The following is a 22709-nucleotide window of genomic DNA, read 5'->3' on the forward strand; positions in this document are numbered from 1 at the left end:
GTACTAAGATTTAATATAATACATCACAGCCCTCTTAAGAATTTCTGCAATTTCATTATGAAAATGCAGAATTTCATTCCCTGAGGAATGCAAAATGAAACACCTCACACAAACTTTACCATCTCTTTGCTTTATTTTCAAAGCGTTGCCCAAAAGAGGATATCCAATCCGACCAGGCAGTTCAAACATCAATTTATAATATTTCCTACGCGACCACAGGAGAGCACTTAACGAAATTATAAAAAAACTTATTAAAAAATGCGCGAAGAACATTTTGATTTCACCAGCATTCCACTAACTTCACTACGAGATAACTAATAACTAGGAGTATATACGCATGAATTCATTACTAAAATTTGTGTTTTATAGAGAAAAGTTTATGTACGTATGTACATACTTATTTGCTACCCTGCAGGGAAACTCGCTAGTTGCGAACGAGTGCGCTTCCATTAAGTTAAGAACTAAGGATCCATTTAGTGGCAATGCATCTAGAGAACATCTGATTAGTTGAATCACTAATCAACTTATCTTCATTATTATCATAATTCTTCTGTTTGCATATTATCTGGGAATTTTAAGGTTTTTGTCCTAGAATGATGAGATGTCATGCTTCGAGAATATACCAACAGCAAACAAAAGGAGGGAATATTACTTGTTTTTTAAGAAGAAGAATATGCGAAAACAATAGATGCTACCAATCACTAGGAATTATACAGACCAACACCCTTTCTTATCACGGCGTTATCCGCATAAAAACGGCATTTGGAGGTATTTTTATAAATGTACATATATTGCAGCTTGCCGCACTACTTAGAGCACAGGATACCTCTTGGTGGATTATTTGGAGTAGGTGTTGTCTGAGCGACACATCCCAGACCCAATTAGAACAAAATATGCCATTTTGATACACCACTTGTAGAACCACTACTACTACTACGAATCTGCTTGATTTGACTATCAATTTGCCTATGTCATCAATTTTCTTTCCTGCAATTTCTTTCAAGTTCAAAATCGAGAATTCCCCAAGAGTTCTATGTCGTAGAGCACCCAGACTTGGGTACTCACACAGATAGTGCAAAACTGTTTCTCCACATTCTTCGTTGCAGCTTCTACATTTATAGTTGTACGGCCATCCCATCTTCCTAGCACGATCTCCAAAAAGCCAGTGGCCGGTTATTATTGACGTAATTCTGAAAATGTCTGCTTACAGATTTCTCAACAACTAGTCAGTTCTGGATTTTTTGAAATTTAGCCACGTTTGTTTAGCTATTTTGCAGGTATCCATGTTAGTCCATCTGTCAAAGACCTGCTTCTGAAATAGTGAGAAGATCTCCCTTTTGCGTCCGCCTTGGGGACAGCCTATTGCTACAGCTTCGGACTCGTTTATCAGCTTTGTTTCTCCTATGTAGGACACCTCTTACTTACTTACTTGTATGGCCTCGTCAAGGAACACAGCCTATTACCGGATTAGGGCGCCGTACCTTTGCGAAAAACATGGAATGGTTGATTGCATCTGCTATACAATGTAAGATGTGCTATGGCTAACGGACCACCAGCTCATGGATATTCCCCATTGCTCATCTACGGGTCGTTGTTAATATCCAGTTGCGAAAAATTGCCTTGCAGCCAGAATCTGGTAATATAAAAGCAAAATTTACAATTTAATAAACTTTAAAGTTACAAGATTTACTTGAGTTTCGGTCGAAATCGCTGTTACTTTCGAACCTGTAAGCTGATTGTCAAGCTGAGAATTACATGGGATTAATTACAATATATTTTGGAACTTTCCTTCAATATTTTTTGGAACTCTCCTGAAGTTAAATGGACAAGATTGTTCACACCTCGCAGTGAACGTTGATCTACTGTGTAAGGGCTCACTGCCTCCTCTCCACGTTTTAAATTATAAACCAAATAATTAATAACTTTTCCATAATGTAATTGCACCATTTTAATTAAAACCCTTATTTCTCTTTTGATTTAACCACACCAAAATTGTTGCCGTTTAGTTTGCAATTCTCGACAAGTTAACAGTTGATTTTTTTTATCGATGTTTGTTATGAAACGAGTTTCCGAATAGCCAAATCGTAAAAATTGTGGTTAAAGAAAGATAACCAAGCGAATATCGTTAAATCACGTTAGTGAATTCCACTACAGGCATTTCCGGCAGGGTATTGGCACACTTGTAGTTGTGTATGAAACATAGTTTATATGAAATTATAGCCCATTTGACATGTGAACTTCCAACTCACACCATTAAGGGCCAGCTTTTATTGCGTAATCAACTTTATTTACCGACTATAAAGCTAACAAAGTTTAAATGTCCAATCTTGCAACATAAAATTTGGTATACAAATTCACCTCAGTTAAGCACTTTTTCAATGGCGCACTTTGGGGAAAACATAATAAACCAGCTCGCATCGCCTTATTATTGCGATGACATCTGCTTTTAATGCCACGTACGTTAATTTCGGATATGTTTTAAAGAATTTCTCAAGAAACTCTGTGGTGTTTTAATTTTCTCAATTTGTCTTTATCGGAAAGGTTTGTGATAAACTTATTAGAACCAAAAATTTATTAGAAAGTAAAACAAATAGAAGGTTAAAATAATCGTTTCCTTTATTATTTTGCTTTAGCATACCTACTATTTTTGTATATTTATATAATCCTATTAATTCATTTGGGAGCAAATGCCCTATTTCTGATGGTAACTCTTTTTCGATGGGCGTTAGTTTATTTGAAGATGCAATTAAAATTATTTCAAAAATGTCTATTAAATTCTCTAATCTGGTGTTTCTTCTAGCATGATGAATTTTTAAATTCTTTATTGCAATCCTCTTAGGGGGCGTCCATAAATTACGTGAGGTTTTTTTTTAATTTTCTGTACCCCCCTCCCCCCCTAGTGAGATGTCGTGAGATTTTATTCAACCCCCTCCCCCATCCCCCAATCTCACGTGAGATTTTTCAAAATGTGGGTTTCTTATGTAAACGCGTTGGATTGTTATTGTAAAAAGAAAAAAATTTGCTTCGTGCTTTTATTTACGACTAGTTAAGACTAGTAATCAATATTGCTGACAGTTATAAGTGTAATAAAAAGTTAACAATAGAAGACTTAAATCGTAACTACTGCGATTAAAAAAAAAATAACTACTATAATTCAGTCCATGGAGAATCATGCGCGGTTTCAAGAGAGACTGTTGGGACCAACATGTCCATATGATTTTAAGTAAAATCATCTGCTCCTTCAACTTCGTTCTGATCTAGCCATTCTAAGCCGTTGACGCTTACGCACAGTAACTCATTAGCTCGTCTTGTGACAATCCGTGAGGGTCGCACTTTGCGGAACATACGCGCTTGCTTAGCTGGTGCAATGTGAGCTGCTCGCCTGTGCTCTGCAGCTCTGGTGATAGATGCGAAGTAAATACCGCATGTACTGCAGCATCTTTTCTCTACATCATCACGTATACTTGGGCAATAGAGATCATAAGGCGTGCTGATAAAGGCATTCAGCGGTTGAATCGGTAGGCGTATTAGAAATGGAGCAAATGACTTTCCGTCATGTTCTTTAAAGTCCGGAATTGTCAAACGTCCATCAACCTGAGTGATAGGGTATGGAGGTGGCAGAAAACGGTCGTGAAGAATCATATGCAGATCACTCCGGCGTGGGCTGCAGCACTTCTGGTCATCGCATTTCACAACCTAAAAAAAAATTAAAAACAATTTCCCTTTGTAACTCTTAATAAAAGTTTGTTGACATTCGCGCTCGTTAAAAAACTAGAAAAAAAAAATAAAATAGGCACGCATAAAAATTTGGACCAAAATAGTATAATTATTTTTTTTTGTTTCAATCAGAAAAAAAAATTGCGTGATATTTGCCGAGACCCCCCCTCTCTCTAACGTAAGATTAGATGAGAGTTGACTCGACTACCTCCCCCCCTTAAACATCTCACGTAATTTATGGACGCCCCCTTATGTCTCTTTCAAACGTCCAGTAATAAAATATTGCTACGTATCAGCAGTAAACGTTTGATCCATCGATATTAAAACACGGGAAGCAGTGTGCTCTACGAGACTCTGCAGTCCGACAACAGCTTCATTTTCTCCTAAAGGGAGAATTTTGGATAGCAGAGTTCGCTGATTAATATTGAATAGCTTAGAAAAATATCAGATCCTAATTTTGGATAAACAATGCGCATTTCGTTATGAAGTAGTTTTTTTATTAACAAACGCATGCCTTGGAATTTTTTATTAAAACTTCATACAGATGTTTTGCGAGGTTACAGCCCATGTATTGGTAGCCTACGCTACATGGATAAGTATTTTCTTGTTACGAGAATCCTGTGCTGTATAAGCTCGCCAACTTAAACTTAGTCAATTTCTCGCACAATTCTACTGCGTTCACATTACCGTCCTTATGTGAAGTACAATACATCTGAATCCCACTCTCTAAGTTGTGTTATAAAGCAAGCCAATTTACTGTCGTAATTAATTTAAATTTAGGCTAATGCCTATGAAGCAGAGAGATTACAAGGTTTAGTAATTCGAAGCAAAATTGTTAAAGTAACTTTGGTTGCCACGTTAGAGGGCTTCGTCGTAATCAAACCGCCGTTACATCCCATATTACATCAGCAAATCAGCTGATTCGATCAAATTCGCTGGGAGCCGGTTAACGATGTGATGTTGGGCACACCAAAGGCGAATTTAATTTAATACTGCAGGCGGCATCTTCCAAAACAGCTAATTTATTTTTCACGATTTTGACAAGTCTGATGTCAGCTCCTTTTCCAATACAAAACAAACAAAAGAAGGAGAAATTACTGCCTAAAATTTATGAATGGCATGGAAATGTTGTGATTTGTGGCATTTAAACTAAGCAAACGCATGAAAACGAATAGCCGTGTGTTAAATTGAGAAATCACTAATTAATATAAAGCCTCCAAATGCAGTTTGTTTGCGTTTTTATGCGGAAGACGTCGTGGCAAGAAAATTTGTGTGTCCCTAAAATTTCTTTTGTTTGGTTATTTCCATTGCTTTCGCCTACTCTTCTTCTTCACAAACATATAATTCCCCTTTCTTTTGTATATTTGTTCATGGGATCATCTTGGATTCTATCATTCTTGGGGATAGTTGAATTGGCTCGCTCATTTCACACGTAATCTTACATTCCCCCAATCAGTTGTTATTCAGATGGCAACAACTAAAATGGTTGTGTTGATTTTTTTATATTTTTTTTTTTTTTTTTTTTTTTTTTTGTCGGGACAACTAGCAAGTGCAGCACTCAGACAATAATTGAGTCCATTGTACTACACTTGGATTCCCTTTTAATTTTCTTTAAATCTACCCGATCTCCGAAGAAATCTGAGTAGATCTTGTGGTGCCAAGGAGCCAAGATGGTCGCTTCTTAACACATCAGTGCCAAAGACCTCAAACCTGATTCGGGCGAAGGCGGGGCAGACACACAGGAAGTAATCCGCCGTCTCATCCTCCTCTTCACAAGCTGGGCAGAGTACACTGTCTGAGATGCCCAACCTTTCCATGTGCTTTGCCCACAGAAAGTGGCCCGTCATTAGTCCAACCAGCCGTCTGCACTCCCCTCTGCCTAATTACAGAAGGGTTTGCGACAGTCGATCGGACATGACAGGTAACATCAGTTTTGTCCATCTGCAGCCTCTCTCAGCCTGCCAAGCTCGCTTGTGGGTGGCAAAACGGGCTCTGGGCCAAAGAAGTTGGCCTTAGAGCCCATCTTAGCTAAGGAGTCAGAGGTCTCGTTACCCGCGATACCCACGTGTCCCGGGACCCATGTTAGCATCAGACTATTATGTGTAAAGACATAGTTCAGCCTGGATTTACAGAACTTGACTTCCCCTGATGTGGTTGGAGGGCTGTCTAAGGCCATAAGCGCAGCTTTACTGTCGCTGCAGACACATATAGATCTGCCTCTCCATCGCTTTTCCACAACAAAGTTCAGCGCTTCTTGAACTGCATACACCTCCGCTTGAAACACAGATGCATGCATTCCAAGAGCAAAGTGCAGTTTTGTCCCGCCGGATTCCACGTAGACCCCAGAGCCGGAGCCATGCTCGGTCCTGGAGCCATCCGTAAAAATGCGAAAACAGTGTTTGCCGGGCTCATTTTCTGAGTCTTCCCACAACTGAGCCTCTGGTAGTCCTGGAAATTTGCTTAAAAATCGACTGCAAAGGTGCTACTGAAATCTTGGATGAACAAGAAAGCGATTCATATACATAAATGTAGAAAAAATGTAATTGCAGATAATTTTTGTTTAAGGTAAATATTAAATGGACGAAAAGTAGCTAGCGGGCTCAAGTGCAATAATGAGTATCAGTATCTGTGAGAACGAGTTGTAACTGTAAAAATCGTATGCACCTCTCTTTCAAAAAACTTCTAACATCTTATGCGGTGAATTTGTTTCGGTAATGGCAAAACAAAGCGTCAGCGTAGCAAAATAAATATCTGAATGAATTTATGGGCATAATAAACTTGTATGTACATACTTACACATATGGAATGTGAATAAAAATGAAGAAAGAAAGCGAAAATTCAAAGAAAAGCAGCATAAACATTTAGATATTTAATACTTTAAGCACTTCCAACTTAGAGCAACTAACATTTTGTATGGATTTTATTTCATTTGGTAGCGAGTTCCAGAGTATCACAACCTCTACAAAGATCATTCTGAAGTAAACGAGATAACTTTTGCTTTGATATATTGAGATTACAGGTTCTAGTCAATTACGCAAATGCAAATTTTTCACAAATTTTGCTAAGTTTATGCAAATATATAAAATTGCGGTAGTTCAAGATAACTGTGAGATTCATTTAAATAGAATTCGCTAATGACAGGCGTAGATAAAACTAAATAATGAAATTAAAAGTTACCGAATAAAATATACCAATATCTAAAAATAGAAATATTTATGTTATAGATTTGAGTTCACTACCATTATCGCCTAGAAACCAGTAATTTTGATGTCCTCTTGTGCACTACTTTTCGTTTAGATAAATTTGTACTGCTGAGCATCACCATTTGTATGCAGCAAGCGAGGTGCCTGGAAATTTCGTATTAGCATAGCTTGTTTGATATTTTGCAGTGCAAAGAAGTAATAAGTTGTAAGAAATTTAGTTATTTAAAATTTAATTGATGAATTTAACACGTTCGCGGACACTGAAAATTTCAGGGAGCTGCAAAAATAGACAGGCAATTATTTTTGAAACTAGTTGTAATATCCTAAATCTGATTACACATATATTATAAGAGTAGTCAGAACATCGTATTTTAACTATTATATGAAAGTACTTAATGAATCAAGTGGTCATTACTTTAAAATGTATATTAATTACAAAAACTTAAAGTTACATGAAATTAAATGAACAAAATTTGGCTTTAAAATTTGAATGCTGTAGCATTCACGCCAGTTTGCATCACTATAAAAATGAATGCTATAGCATTCACGTTCGCGAACGTGTTAAGATAAACCAAAACACATCCTATAGCATAACCTTGGAAAACGAAATTATAAAAATATTTATTATTATTCCAAATCATATTTCTCTATATTCAGCGGAACTTATTGCGGTATCTGAAGCTATAGACCTAGTAAAACACTTGAAGAAAATGTTGCTATAGGGTTTTTCAGTAAGAGCGCTTCAACTTTTGAACTTTTTGAATAAAACACAAACGGTTTGACTTATTTAACTAATTTTTTTTTTATTATCGAGTTTGAACATATACATTTAAGTATGAAATTCGATTTCTTTTGCATGACCACCGCGTGCACGTTTTACGAAGTTCAATCGTTGAACCCAATTTTCGACCACTCTTTTGCATAAATCGGCCGAAATTCCAGCAATTTCGCGTTCAATATTGGCTCTGAGCTCACAAATCGTCGCCGGCTTGTTACTGTAGACCAATGACTTCACATAACCCCAAAACGGGGCGGCTTTTAAATGGCAGCAACAGAACGATTATTTTCATAAAAAATTTGCACGATTTGCAATCGTTGCTCAAGTATGTAGCGTTCCATGATGAAATGTATACTAATGAAGTTTACAAATGACAAGCGAAAAATAAAAAATATTGCGTCGTTCGCCCTCCCTGTCGGAAAAAAGTTGAAGCGCACCTATTGAATAACCCTATATATGCTCAGACTCACTCCGCTCTTAATTCCATGGTCAATATAAATAACAGCATTTATTACCCAACCAACATCAGTAATATATATTATTACGCAATACTACCCAAAAATTATTTTTGCATGGGTGCCTGGGCACAATAATTTAGTTGGGAACAACTTCGCCGACCAATCCGCCAAACAAGCTCATCGAAGTCCAATAACTAGCACAGACAACTTCAACTTACTTGATATTAAAAATCATATTAAACAGCACTTCCACAACAAACAACACCTCGAATAGAACCTTTTCAATGATTGGTATGAATGAAATACACAAAAGCTCATACAACAGACTTCCTACAAAAAACTAAAAAAAAACAAAAACCTATACACGACTAAACATTATAAAATTCGAACGTTTTCGGTTAGGACCCACTAAAATAACACACAACCCTCTTGTGAATAACACAAACCCAATAGATATCACCGTCAAACGGATATCACAGTCACAGTTACTCATCTTCTCCTGAACTGCCCACCGCATGTATGAGCATTGCCATATTGGCTGTGTTGATTTTTTTCGCATATCACTAACACAAGCTTAGTTTTATTAAACACATCCCAAGTGACGTGGCAGCCAAAGCTCCCCTCAAAAATTTTGTTATTCACCATAGCAATCAAGCAAACCTTGATATCCAAGGATGATAGATACCAGGTTTGCTCGTTAGGTATGGTGAAAAAATTGTTTAGGGAAACTTTGGATTCTACGTCACTCATTTTGTGTTTCACTAAGCTAAAGCCTAATTTTGTGTTCTGTTTTTGTGAAAAGCTAAAATAAATTATAATTATTATAATTATAGCTTTTTTGTGCAAACACAAAACGAATGACTTCGGCATATCTGTCAAATTCGCTCAGAGCCGAATAATGGTCTGCTAGGTAGTACACCTCCAAAAATCTTTTCACCATGCTTGATATCTGTCATTCTTGTACAGTGCGCCATTTGCATTAAGTGTCATTAGTTTTAACTGGAATAAAATTAATTTTCTGTCGTGAAGAATTTTTTTTTTATTTTTTTTAATTTTTTTTTTTTTTTTGTAAGAAACTACTTCATATACTGGTTTAGTATACGTCAAAATCGGACTTATCGATTGAGTTTAAGCTATCGGAAAAATATTTGATCGTTATGGAACGCTACTAATGTTATTCCACAGGTCATAGTTTGCACAACGCATACAGTTGTGCCGATTTCATACAACTGGTAAACGATTGGTTCGATACCCTAACTTCAAAACTCAAAAATATACTTACACTTTTCACAAGAAACCATTTGACTCCGACATTGAAAGCCATATTTACAATATTAAACGAAGTGATTTCCGTTGTGTCAACCCCATTATTCCAATTAAAAAAGTTCAATACATTAAAATATTTAGTAAAATGGAACTACTATTATTTTGCTCACAACTGTATGTCGAGTGTGTGAAATGTAATAAATTTATCAATACCTGTGCAATACGTACACGTAAAAGTCGTCATTCCGTGCGAAGCTTCGAGCTAAGGCTTTGAGTCATTAAAACGAACTGTTAGTTTGTTGGTGTATTCGAATATCTGCGAATTATTGATAATGCTATGGTGCATACAAATATCAGTAATTAAGTGTGCTTATGTATTTCCGAAAGTGGAAATTCATGGCTATGTATAAACGCACAAATAAAAAAGTTAGGAAGTGTCTAACGCAACCGAATTCACACACTCGGCGCATGTTTTCAGTCATTTAGGAATCCCAATAAGTTTACGGTTCTTTGAAATATTTTTTATGTAACTTCGAGGCTGCTTCTTAAGCATTATATACATTGGCGTATGGCCAAAGATGAGACCAAAATTCAGTGTGCTTACAAAGTTTGGTGTAGTTTGTTAGAGTGAATTTATAAGCAGAGCTTTACATGTACAGAGGGCGGTGCTACGGTTTTAAATAACCACATTTCTTTTCCTTTGAGCATTTTCCTTATGTACTTAGTATTCCCTAAAGTTTACATCAACCAAATATTTTGTATTTAGTTGGCCTAACAAGAACTCAGTTTAGTTTGTTCAATGAGTCTGAGGAAGTCCATCATTTCAATATTATGAGCGTATTGAGGTGGGCTAAAGTGGTTATAAATATTATTGGAATAAATTAGAATAAAAAACAAATTTAAGAAATAGTTACCTTCTTAAGGGCCTTCTTACCTGTGCTCAATTAGAGATAAATTATGAAATTTTACATGAAGAAGGATTATCTTGATGTTTGCACAGTTTACCGTTGCCCTTCTTTCTGGGCATGCCTCAAATTGATTTTATGTTTACTCACTTGTACGAGCATGATGGCTTTCATTTTTAAACCGTATAAGGTTTGTCAACAATGATTTGGTACAAAAACTTATTATTTATTTCGAAACAAAAGAATTTTCGGTCCTTAATATTAAGAAAATATACTTTTGGTTTATGAAAAGATATCCCTTTCTTTTAATTATCACATTTATTTCTTTCATATATTCGAAAAAGGGGAATTTCCTTCAACTTAATTGTAATGTCTTCCACAAAATGTAGACGTTGGTATTCAAATGAGGTAGTAAATCTAAATTTCCATATTAGCTTGGCGATGGTTACTTTCATTGATAGCAATGCATATTTCCAACCTGAAAAATAGTTTATACAGCAAAAAGAATCAGTTATTTTAATTTTTCTGAATTTATTATAGTAAATTCCGCTCTTATGTTTATTCCAAATATAAAAGACTTGACATAACTTTTACGTTTAGGTGCAATTTGCTTACTTTTCATTTCGACTACTAATAAGCAAAATTTTTCAAACCGAAAAAGTATTGTCGAAATCGAAACTGAAATCAAGAACACTGACAAATCTCGATTTCGAGAAATTTAACTGGAATCGAAAAGCAGAACAGCTAATAGTTTTGCATCGCGCCATGCGTGACTTCCCTCGACAAGCAATGGTAAACCTCCGAGTGTATTTCTGCAATGAAAAATCTCCCCATAAAAAATATCTACCATTCGGAATCGGCTTAAAACTTTAGGTCCCTCCATTTATGGAAAAACATTACAACGCACACCACAAATAGGAGGAGAAGCTCGGCCGAACAACCAATGAAGGATTTAAGCGACAACATTATTTTTCTTTTTGCTCATTTGCACTTTTTCAGATAAGACATGGAGGACTACAACGTAACTCATGCACTTATCGTCGATAAACAGCAAATCACACCGATTTAGAAACCTCTAATTTAGTTAAGTGCGCCCGTTTATTCGTTCAAAAGGTTCGCTGTGAATTGGAAGTATCGGGCGGCGATGCAGATTATGTTGCAAAACGCAAGAAACACGAGGAGTGTTTTCACACTGTTTGATCTATAGAATTTATTCAACAAAGGCAAGGGATCATTGACGTGACTCTTCAAAATCAATAAAGGCCCTTGCAAGGGCGCTTAATGTTTCTGAGGGTCTTATCCGTCGAGTTGTCCATGACGATCTCCGGTGCAAACATGCGAGCAGCGAGTTAAACACCCCGTAGTGACTGAGATGTAATGGGTTTTTCATTATTTCATAGCGCCGTTTAACTCTCTCCTCAATAAGCATCCTCATAGCACCACTTCTTCTCTTAAGGTTGCAATTGTTACCGTTATGATCTTTATGAACAAGGAGCATTTTACTCGTTCATGCTATCGTTTCCGGACCCGGATCGAAGAGGTTCTTGTAGCTAATAAAAATTTTATTTAATTAATTTATGGACCTATTGAAATAAAACAATCTATGGGCCTATATAATTCTAGAACGAATTGGACTAATGCTTGCCAAATATTAGAGCAAAAACTTAAAATAAATATATCACTAAAAACTCAAGATGAAATTGACTCCGCTATTGTATATTTCAATGATAGCGTAATACAAGCAGTTGTTTCCTCTACACCCACACCGAAAATGACAAATAAAGAAAATATCCCAACTTACGTTAAAGAGAAAATCGGCGAAAAAAGAAAACTCCGCAAAACATGGCAAACCACTAGACATCCAGTAGATAAAACCAAACTTAATAAAGCGACAAATGAGCTAAAAGCATTACTTACAAAACACAAGGAGAGTAAACTTCGAGATTATATGGCAAACCTGGGAACAGCAGCATCTACAAATTACTCCTTATGGAAAGCAACAAAACACATTAATGGCGCTGTAATACATAAACCTCCCATCAAAACAGAAGCCGGCACATGGGCAAAAACAAGCAAAGAAAAAGCCGACACCCTAGCCAGACACTTCTTAGACACATTTACAAGCGAAATGGATAATCAAAACAATAACATTAAATCTGATAACATAATAAACGTTCCGCAAATCAAAACAAGAAAGACCACCATAAGCGAAATTAAAAATCAAATAAAACAGCTAAGCGATAAAAAAGCTCCAGGATATGATTTAATAAATGGAAAAATTTTAAAAGAGTTACCTGAAATAGCATTGCAATTCATAAGAAATATATTCAATTGCATGTTAAAGACTAAATACTTCTCACGACTATGGAAAATTGCTCAAATTACCGCCATACCCAAACCAGGAAAAGATGCCACCAAAACTGCCTCATATCGACCCATCAGCCTATTGCCAATTCTTTCAAAAGGGTTTGAAAAAATATTGTTCGACGGACTAGAACCAATTTTGATAGCAAAAAAAGTGATACCAAGCCATCAATTCGGATTTAGACGGCAACACTCAACAGTCCAACAAATCCACAGGGTTACTAACAAAATACTTAACGATATGAATGACAAAAAATATTGTATAGCTGTATACCTAGACATTGCTAAAGCTTTTGATAAAGTTTGGCATAAAGGACTTTTGCATAAGCTCAAACGAATCTTTCCACAAAACTACTTTGAACTTTTGAAGAGCTACATAACTGATCGAAAATTTTATATAAGATATGAAGACGAATATTCCGATATTCTACCAATGACAGCTGGAGTACCGCAAGGCAGTGTATTAGGTCCTCTCTTATATCTAATATACACCGCAGATGTGCCAACTCCGACAACAGATAATACAATGATAGCAACGTTCGCGGATGATACTGTATTAATGGCATCAAGCAATGACGAAAAACTGGCGACCTCTACACTTCAAAAATTAATAAACAATACAGTAAATTGGTTTGACGAATGGGGTATAGAAGTTAATAAAGACAAAACTATACAAGTTATATATACAAACAAAAAGACATCAAAATATAATCTAACCTTAAAAAACAACAAAATAAAAATCTGCCCAGCAGCAAAATATCTTGGAATAACTATTGACGAAAAACTAACATGGAAGCAGCATATCATTAACAAAAGAAATCAAATCAAGAATAAGTACCGGCAATTAAGTTGGCTAATCGGACGAGCATCAAAACTATCACTGTATAATAAGGTGACTATATACAAAACAATTATTACTCCTATCTGGAAATACGGAATAGAAATATGGGGAACGGCTAAAAACACAAATATTCAGCTCATACAGCGAACACAATCCAAAATATTACGAAATATAACAAGTGCTGGTTGGTTTATTTCCAATGAAGCCATACATCGTGACTTAAACGTAGACACTATCCAAGAAACAATCACAAAATGTAGCACTAAGCAAATACAGCGACTGTCAGTCCACCAAAACGAAGAAATGCGTAAAATAGCACCGGCAGAAAATATCAAACGAAGATTAAAGCGACACACACCGACTGATCTAACTATAAGATTTACAGTGTAATCACAAAAAACAATAATAATAATAACAGATTCTTCTTACATTGGTAAAAGAACATAATAGACCCTAATTGTACAAAAATTACATATTGTTAATATATAACAGACTGTAATAAATAAAGGGAAGATAAAAAAAAAAAAAAAAAAAAAAAAAAAAAAAAAAAAAAAAAAAAAAATTTATGGAAAAAAATCGTGAAGATTCATTAAATTTTGTTCAAAATGAAAGCTAATTAGTTTTACTATCAAGTTGCCGTCAAATAATGTGCGCATCCTGTTTATATAAATGGCGTATTTAATTCATAGCTGCTACTAATGCAACCCTTAACCAATAATAAATATTTTTAGGTAACTCTATTCAAAATTTTTAGAAGCACTTGAAATGCGATACAAATTTTATCACAAAAAGAAAGTAGTAAATACTCACCAATGCAGTTCCGAATTCCCTTCGTAAATGGTATGAATGCATATGGATGTTTGTCATTCAAATTTGAGGGCAAAAAATTTTCCGGATTGAAGATGTGTGCTTCGGGACCCCAAATATCCGTTCGTCGATGCATATTAAAAATGTCAATAGCAACCTGTAACCCTTTTGGAATTACAACACCATTACTTAGGCGAACTTCATGTTCCGTTTGCCTGGCGACCAATGGCACTGGAGCCATCACACGCATCGTTTCGTTGATAACCATATCCAAGTACACCATCTGTTGTATCTCATCGTAAGATACTTCATCATCATCTTTACTTGAAAATATGGACATGACTTCCTCATAAACCTTCTGCTGATATTGTGGGAACATTGCCAGCATCGTGAGAATATAAACGACAGTATTTGAAGTTGTCTCGAAAGCCTTACAAAGAATTCAGTGTTACCTTGAGAATAGTAACTATCATATTAAAAGCTAACTACTTTACCCCAAACACAATAACATTGCATTCGTCTTCAACGTTCTGCCAATCGAAATGTCCCTTTCGTGTTAAATCAATTGCACGATTTATAAAAATATTTGGGTCAAGTGTGGACCTGTTTTCCGAGTTCTCTAATTCATCCTTTGTTTTTCCAATAATTAACTATGAAAAAATGAGAAATATATTGTTTAACAAAAACAAAAAAAACAATATACTTGAGCGATTCCATGTGAAGGGTCGAAGTACCTTGCGTATGTAATTTCGAATTTCGGATTTGGCCTCCGTATATGAGGAATTATTCTTCCACAGCCAGTTAAACGCTCTGAAGTTCAACCAAGGTGAAAAACACATCTCTGCCATTGATTCTTGAACACTATATTTAAACTTTAGCATTTCTTCAAAATATTTGTAGTTTAAGTGCGTAGTTTACCATTTGTAACAACTTAATAGTCCCTCATTAAAGTGGTTTGAACCGTCGGAAGGCAACGTGTCACCCATTGTCGTCACTAAAGATCGCCATATCATACTGAGGATTTAGAACTACTTGTAATAATGAATTTGTGCTTACGTGCTGCAATCTTTAGTGTAAAATCTGGAAATATTTTCGTCAAATCGATTTCCTCCGTTAAAAACATATCCAGGTTTTGCAGAAGTTTATTCACCTCCTGGTTAAAAACAGGTATGAAATTCAAAAGAACTTTATGTCCAAAAGCAGGGTTTAGTAGACGTCTGTGACTGTTCCATTTTGGATCTTAAAATAGAGGTTAAAAGGAAAATCACTCGACGAATACATTTAAAGCAAACTACTCAAATATTTACTCGCCAAGCTAAAAAGTCCTTTGCCGGTGCCATCATCCAATGCTTTATATATAATACTCTTATTAACACAATGAGGAGAGGTTAAGATGTCTTGGGCTATCTGAGGATCCCCAACTACTAAAAAGGGAAAGGGACCAAGCCAAGAAAAAAACGTTCGTCCGAACTTTTGTTCTTCCGTTTCAAATACTTGTAAAATTTCTGAAAATAAATAAAACGAAAACATGATTACACTCGTATTTATTTTTATATTTATCGAGCTTCACTTTCCATTTTATTATGGAATTTTTTTTTTATTTTTTTTTTTATTGACAGTTGTATTTATAGTTAACTATAAAATACAAAAAAAGCTTATAGCTATGGCTACTGTGGCCTTAAGCTAATATACTGAGTGTGTATATATGTGTATGTAGGGTGTTAGCTAAATTTCATTTAAGATATTACAATATTTTAAATAGTTTATAAGTTTAATAATGTTCTCTGTAGAATTGTTTAAAAGTAGATCAGTAGGTTTTGTGTTGTATAGTGATTTTCTGTGGTTTGTAAAATGTGTACAGTCGTCTAGGATGTGTTTGATGTTTGGAGCTGAGGTATTGCAGTATTTGCAGATATTTAGATCTTTTTTTATTAAATATTCGTGTGTTAGTCGTGTGTGCCCAAGTCGTAGTCTAATTATTTTTGTTATTTCCCTTCTAGTTATGTTAGTATTATGTGTAAATGTGTGTTCATTGATTGCTTGCTTCTTTGTGTTAAATTTGTACCAGCTTGTTGTTTGTTCGAATGTGGAGTGTTGTTTATTTTTGAATATTTTTGTTATATGTTTTTTAATATCTGTGTGTAGGAGGTTCAGAGACATAGTTAGGGGGCGGTTTTGTGCTTCTTTTGCTGCTAAATCTGCTAGTTCGTTGCCCTTGATTTTAGAATTGAATGAATGAATTTTTCGACTATGTAATCGACCGTATCACGTCTCATGTTATCTCAATGGATTTTCGAATATCGAAAAATTCACAAACATGGAAACTTCAAAATGCGATATCTCAGTGAAAAATAAAGATATTTAAGCAAACTCAACGGCATTTAAAAGAAGAAGACTTATACTTTAAAATACTATGTTTACTTTTTTATGAAGAGCAATATCTGCGTAGCTACATAACCTCAAAAATGGGCAAAAACAGCGTTTTTTGCACTTTTAGGTTAGGATATCTCAAAATTCTGACGTGATAGAGCAATTTAAACCCCGGATTCGGATTCTACGCAAAAAATTTCTTCGGAAATGACACTACACTTTTATAGAACATTCCGAACCCATTTTTTTGCAGACCTGTGTTATTATTAATGATTTGAAGGAAAGCCAAAAAGAAGCAGTTAACTATTGCTCAATTAATTGCGCAATAAGCAATAACAAGTCAAAGCGTCTACGGGCACACGCACACAAATTTTATTAGAATTATGCCTACAAATCTCTTTTCTTTGCTGATATCCGTTTTATTTAGTTTTTACGTTTAGATTTCTCCTTAAATTCGTCATAATAATTATCGATAACACAGAAAATACAGGGTCGCACAGCAAAGAGTACATTTATAATCCGAGATTATTTTATAATTATAATATATGTTTATAATATCGGATTTCGGGGAACAAATTTTGTGTTGTTAATCTCGCCTTCTAATTACTCCAAAAAGTGGATAATCCAGTTATATGTGAACCTATTATAAATATATGAGGTGTGTTCAAAAAGTATCGGGAATTTGAATTTTTGTTGGTTACGTATATTCGAATTTCGTTTTTTTGTGGCAATATGTTGGTACTCATGCCTCTCACTCATGACGACGAGTTCGGCCATTTTGAATGTTCAGTTAATTGTTGACAGCTGCTTTGCTTGCACGTGTTTCGGCTCGTCAGCGATTTTACCTATTCAAAAAGATGGATCAAAAAACCTGTACCAAATTTTGTGTGCATTCCGAATGTTGACTGTGTCATACGGAGAAGCATACCGGCCTGTGTCATACCAAAGCAACGTTTATTGGTGGTACAAAATGTTCTCAGAAGGCTGAGAAGAAGTGAACGACGTAAAGCGTGCCGGACGCCCGAGCACTTCAACAACAGACGAAAAAATTGATGAAGTGAAGAAAATGAGGACCTAGACATATCGATTGGCTCGTGCCATTCGATTTTTTTCAATGATTTGAGCATGAGACGGGTCGCCGCAAAATTCGTACCAAAACTGTTCAATTTCGACCAAAAGCAGCATCACATGAACATTGCTAATGAGATGTTGGACTCTGTCCGCGACGACCCAAATTTGCTCCAGAGGGTCATAACTGGTAACGAATCATAGATTTAATTATGACGTGGAAACCAAAGCTCAGTCATCTCAATGGAAGCTGCCCAAGACCGAAAAAAGTGCGCCAAGTTCGGTCGAATGTAAAAGTTGTCAATAAGGGGTAAAACGGTCAATAAGGAATATTACCTGCAAGTTATGCGAAATTTGCGCAAAGCAATCCGCCAGAAACGCCCAGATTTGAACAAAAATTGGCTCTTGCATCACGATAACGCCCCTGCTCACACATCGTTGCTTGTGCGCGACTTTTTGGCCTAAAACAACACACTCATGATGCCACAGTCACCGTATTCACCAGATCTGGCCCCTGTGACTTTTTCTTGTTCCCGAAACTGAAGAGGCCTATGAAAGGACGACGCTACGCTACGATTGACGAGATAAAGACGGCATCGAAGGAGGAGCTGAACAAGATAATAAACGAAATGATTTTTTGAAGTGCTTCGAAGAGTGGAAAAAACGTTGGCACAAGTGCATAATATCTCATGGGGATTACTTTGAAGGGGACAAAATAGATATTAATGAATACATAAATAATTTGTGAAAAAACACAAAATTCACGATACTTTTTGAATACACCTCATATACAAAGATGGTATAATACATAGCTATAAGTATATACAATATGGCGCCAACGTAGTCACCCTATCGAAAGTTTTATTTATAATTTTTGCAATTTGCGTCATAGGTCAATAATAGTTTACATGTGAGCACTAAACAGCTACGTATATAAACAGAAAAGCAATGGAGCGCGTAAAGATCAAAATAGAGATTTCCATCACTTCTAACTCTCCTCTACAGGGTGAACGATATGAACTTCACACTGCTTGTATCTGTAAAACAGCTCATGACATCAACGTCAAAATTGTTCTAGTGACAGTTCAATATATTGTTTATAAGCCATCAAAAGCATTTGCGTCTCAGTTTTGTTGAATTGTTTTTCTGTGATAGAATTCAAACGTAATAGTGTGATTGCGTTATATTTGGCTGGAAAATCACAACCAGCCATTGTTCGTGAGCTCAGTCACCTCAAAGTGAATAAAATGTTTGTGTATCGCACTGTAAAACGTTACAATGATGCTGGTAGCATTGCAAAACGCTATGGAGATGGACCAAAAGAAACCGCAACAACGCCAGAAATGGTTCGGAAAGTGAAGGCTCCACTTGGACGAAATCCACGTCGAAGTGGAAGAAAAATGGCCAAAGAACTGAAAATATCCCAAGACAGCATTCGACGCATATTGAAAAATGAGCTGAAGGTCAAAGCTTACAAGTTCCAAAAAGCACACGATCTTTCACCCCAGCAAAAAAAAGTTCGGTGCGAAAGAGCAAAGGAGTTGTTGCGCTTGCACGAACGTGGCAAATTTCCTAACATTGTGTTTTCTGATAAAAAAAAAGTTCCCAATTGAGCAGTTCATTAACACTCAAAACGATCGTGTTTACTTGACCGAACGCTCATACGAGAATTTGAGCCGACGTATGGACACTGGAAGCAATTTCCCATCGCAAGTAATGGTTTGGGCCGTAGTGACCGCTGATGGACGCTCTCAAATCGTTTTTATCGAGCCTGGTGTCAAAGGGAATGCGACTTATTATCGGGAAAATGTTTTAGAAGCTGCTTTAGAGCCGTGGACAGGCAAGCATTTCGGTCGTAAACCATGGACGTTCCAACAGGACTCGGCACCGTCTCATAAAGCTCATGTGAACCAATAATGGTTAAAAAATCATGTTCCACACATCATTTCGTCCACACAATGGCTTTCGAATTCGCCAGACGCAAATCCGATGGACCATTCCATCTGGCCCACTTTGGAGAGCAAGGTGAGGACTAAAAAATATGCCAGTATGGATGCGCTGAAAAAAGCGATTATACGAGAATGGGCAAAAATACCTCAAGATCACATTCGTGCAGCATGCAACTCATTTTTTTACCGTTTGAAGGCTATAGTCAAGGCAAATGGTGGTCATATCGAGCTAAAGTGAATATATGTTAAAATTGTAATCATTTTTGAACAATTTTGTCTTTGAAATCAATAAAATCTAATTTCACACAAAAAAGTTATGGTGTTTTGAATAAATAGCACTACATATCGTTCACCCTGTATATAAAGCATTAAAAATGCAAGTTGTTTTCATATTCGTCTGATTTAAATACGTATGTAATTAAATTTTTAAACAATACTAAATTGTGTTGTTCTCTGCATAGTCTGTGAAGAATTTTACATTTTATGGATTATTATTAAATAAATAAATAAAATCGGTAGGATCTTCACTTTCAACATCTTCATCATCACTATAATTCTCTACAACCGTCAAATGTGGTGCTTTTTTCGGAAATCCTGCAATTTGAGCTCGTTTTCTCATACTTGACATAACAGGATTGAAAGTGAACAAAAGACTATTGACAATATCTTAATGCGCTCTATGTTCTGCTGTACTAGCGAGAAAAATGTTCTCTGTAGCCTCGGTTTCATGTACTCAGAGCTTCTTTTGACAATTGACCGTTAGGTGGCAACGCGTGGAATATCATCTCTGGCCCATGAATGAAATATGTTTGGAGTGTTGGTTGCATGTTGTACCAAGAATAATATTTAAGTATAATAATTATTGCGCTGTATTTAAAGGGTATTCGTGAAAGTTTTCCACCTCGATTGTTACCACTAGAAACAGCCTTTATCAATGCATGGATCATTTTAATTACATTGAAGTCAACTTTTGTTATTAACACTGACTGCTCGGTAATTTGAAAGAGATGAAGGAGTATTACCACCATTTGTGTTCTCGTAGCTAGATTTTAGTGGGTCAGCAATGAGTTCTATTTGTTATTTAAATTCCTTCTGAATATGCGAAATTCATAGTTTTTCATTTTCCGATCATCCTTGCCTCCTTTTATTCCCACCTATTATGAAATCTTATCCAAGCGTGGAGTATAGAACGTTCACGTTGTAGGTTTACTGTTTATTCAACCCTCTTCATCACATTATCAGTTTCGTTGTATTCGTTAGAGGCAGCGACACGTACGCAGGAAAGTTGTTCTAAGCACTTAAGGGCAATATTATTTGGATACTTTATGATTGAATTCGTTGTATGACCTGTTGTCCAAAACTTAACCGTTTTCGTGAGATTCGATTTTAAAGGTTATTTGAAAAATATACATTTTTTATTTGCTGTACGTCCACTTTGATTTAAAGGCTAGTTCAAGGTTCCAAAGGGTATGTCAACTAATAAAAACCATCAAAAAGGTTTGAGCCAATCTCTGACAAATAAAAATGGCTGTTTGATAAAAATTTGAATTTACTATTTTTCATTACTATTATTTTCTTATAAATAAACAATTTACTTAAATATTTGTGCACGCCTAATTGTTTTACATTTTTTTTTTTTTTCAAACAATCACTTTTTCATCACTTATTTTTCATTTATGAAAATTTATGTATTTTCGTCTGGGAAATTTACCTTCCCTATTCAATAGACGATGACCCATGCCCACAATTGGATAGCCAAGAGGGCCCGGCAATTTAAATATTAACTTGTAAAATTCCCTTCGGCTCCAAAGAATGTAGAGCCACAGGAACAAGAGACTTCCCGTTAAATAATAAAATATCATATTTCACCTTGCAAAAAATAATAATAATTTGATTACTCCACTTTTAACTTAATAGAAAAGTTGCGCGTATAAATAAAAGTGCGATGTTTCAACAACTTAACCCGTCAACACTTTGCGTGCGAATGTCACAAAAATTGTGATTTTATACGGGACGTTAAACTGCCTAGGTAAGTGCGAAGAAACGCTACTTGGCGAATATTTTGCTTTGTCCGATTTATTTTACAGCGATGAATTTAAAAGTGAGCGCCAATCCTTTAAAATTTAATTATTTTAATTTTTTAATGTGCAGAAAATAGAGGTAGAATATAGGCACTTTTTTTACTTCTGCTATCTCCTTATGAGAATTTGCCTTGACTATAACCTCATGGAAGAGCACTCGCTTCAGCTATGTACATATATTTTACCACCCACCAAGCTACATCTTTGAACATTTTGAATAACGCCGCACTCATCGAATCGCTTTAAAATACAAACGCATATACATTTATAAATGCATTTGCACAGCTCCGAGCTTTATAATAGCAGCGCTTCCCCCTCCCAGTTTCTTAAAAAGTTGATAAACATTTTGTTCTTGGCGAAATCAGTATTTTTATATTCATAATTTGTTTATCACAAGTTAAAGAGCACTTTCTGCATCCAAAACAATTTGATTTAGTTGATATTTTATTAAAAAAGAAAAGTTTGTTTTTTAAGGAAGGAACATAAAATGATGGAAAGAATCAGTATTTTGGATAATTTCAATTTGTAGAAAATGAAAGTGAATTCAAATTTCGTTAGGTATATCAGCATCGTAAATATTTTTTAAGACTGCAACTCATTTGCCCTTCGTGAAGTCGACAAGACGGCAATATTTTTCCAATGGAGTTTAATGCTACGCAATGAGCTACCTCCCACAAATATTAGGATATATTCATTTTTGTTGGTTTTTCTTTCCACATGGCTTTCCTCACACCAGTCCACAAGTTCGCATTAATTGAGGTCTGGCGATTGTGCCTGCCACTCCTAACCTGAAGCCTTTCCTCTGCTGCTTTACTGGCATTTTTTCCATCGTTGTCTTGATAAAGGATCCATTTTAGAGACATAACAGGCAGGGATCCATAACCTCTTCAATCTTATAGGAA

The 22709-nt window shown here is 35.7% G+C and overlaps 1 protein-coding gene across 1 annotated transcript; it reads right to left on the reverse strand.

The window, feature by feature from the left end:
* Nucleotides 1-10566: 10566 nt before the first annotated feature.
* LOC129253305 (probable cytochrome P450 313a4) lies at nucleotides 10567-21697 on the reverse strand. Its single transcript, XM_054891611.1, has 8 exons — nucleotides 21438-21697; nucleotides 15647-15844; nucleotides 15396-15578; nucleotides 15258-15333; nucleotides 15074-15200; nucleotides 14834-14989; nucleotides 14343-14769; nucleotides 10567-10805 (listed from the first exon to the last, which is right to left on the reverse strand). Exons 1-8 carry the CDS (start codon nucleotides 21586-21588, stop codon nucleotides 10633-10635), a joined length of 1491 nt encoding a protein of 496 aa, XP_054747586.1. The 5' UTR covers nucleotides 21589-21697; the 3' UTR covers nucleotides 10567-10632.
* Between the last annotated feature and the right edge of the window lie 1012 nt (nucleotides 21698-22709).

Source organism: Anastrepha obliqua, chromosome 1 (assembly GCF_027943255.1).
Source record: "Anastrepha obliqua isolate idAnaObli1 chromosome 1, idAnaObli1_1.0, whole genome shotgun sequence".
Classification (NCBI taxonomy): Eukaryota; Metazoa; Arthropoda; class Insecta; order Diptera; family Tephritidae; genus Anastrepha; species Anastrepha obliqua.

Bases quoted from the DNA above. Each gene is read 5' to 3' on its own strand.
- LOC129253305 (XM_054891611.1), bottom strand. From the start codon at position 21,588: ATGATATTTTATTATTTAACGGGAAGTCTCTTGTTCCTGTGGCTCTAC. The intron at 15,334-15,395 runs GTAAGCACAAAT...GGCGATCTTTAG, and splicing joins TACACTAAAGATTGCAGCAC to TGACGACAATGGGTGACACG. The intron at 10,806-14,342 runs GTGAGTATTTAC...ACTATTTTTCAG, and splicing joins GGGAATTCGGAACTGCATTG to GTTGGAAATATGCATTGCTA.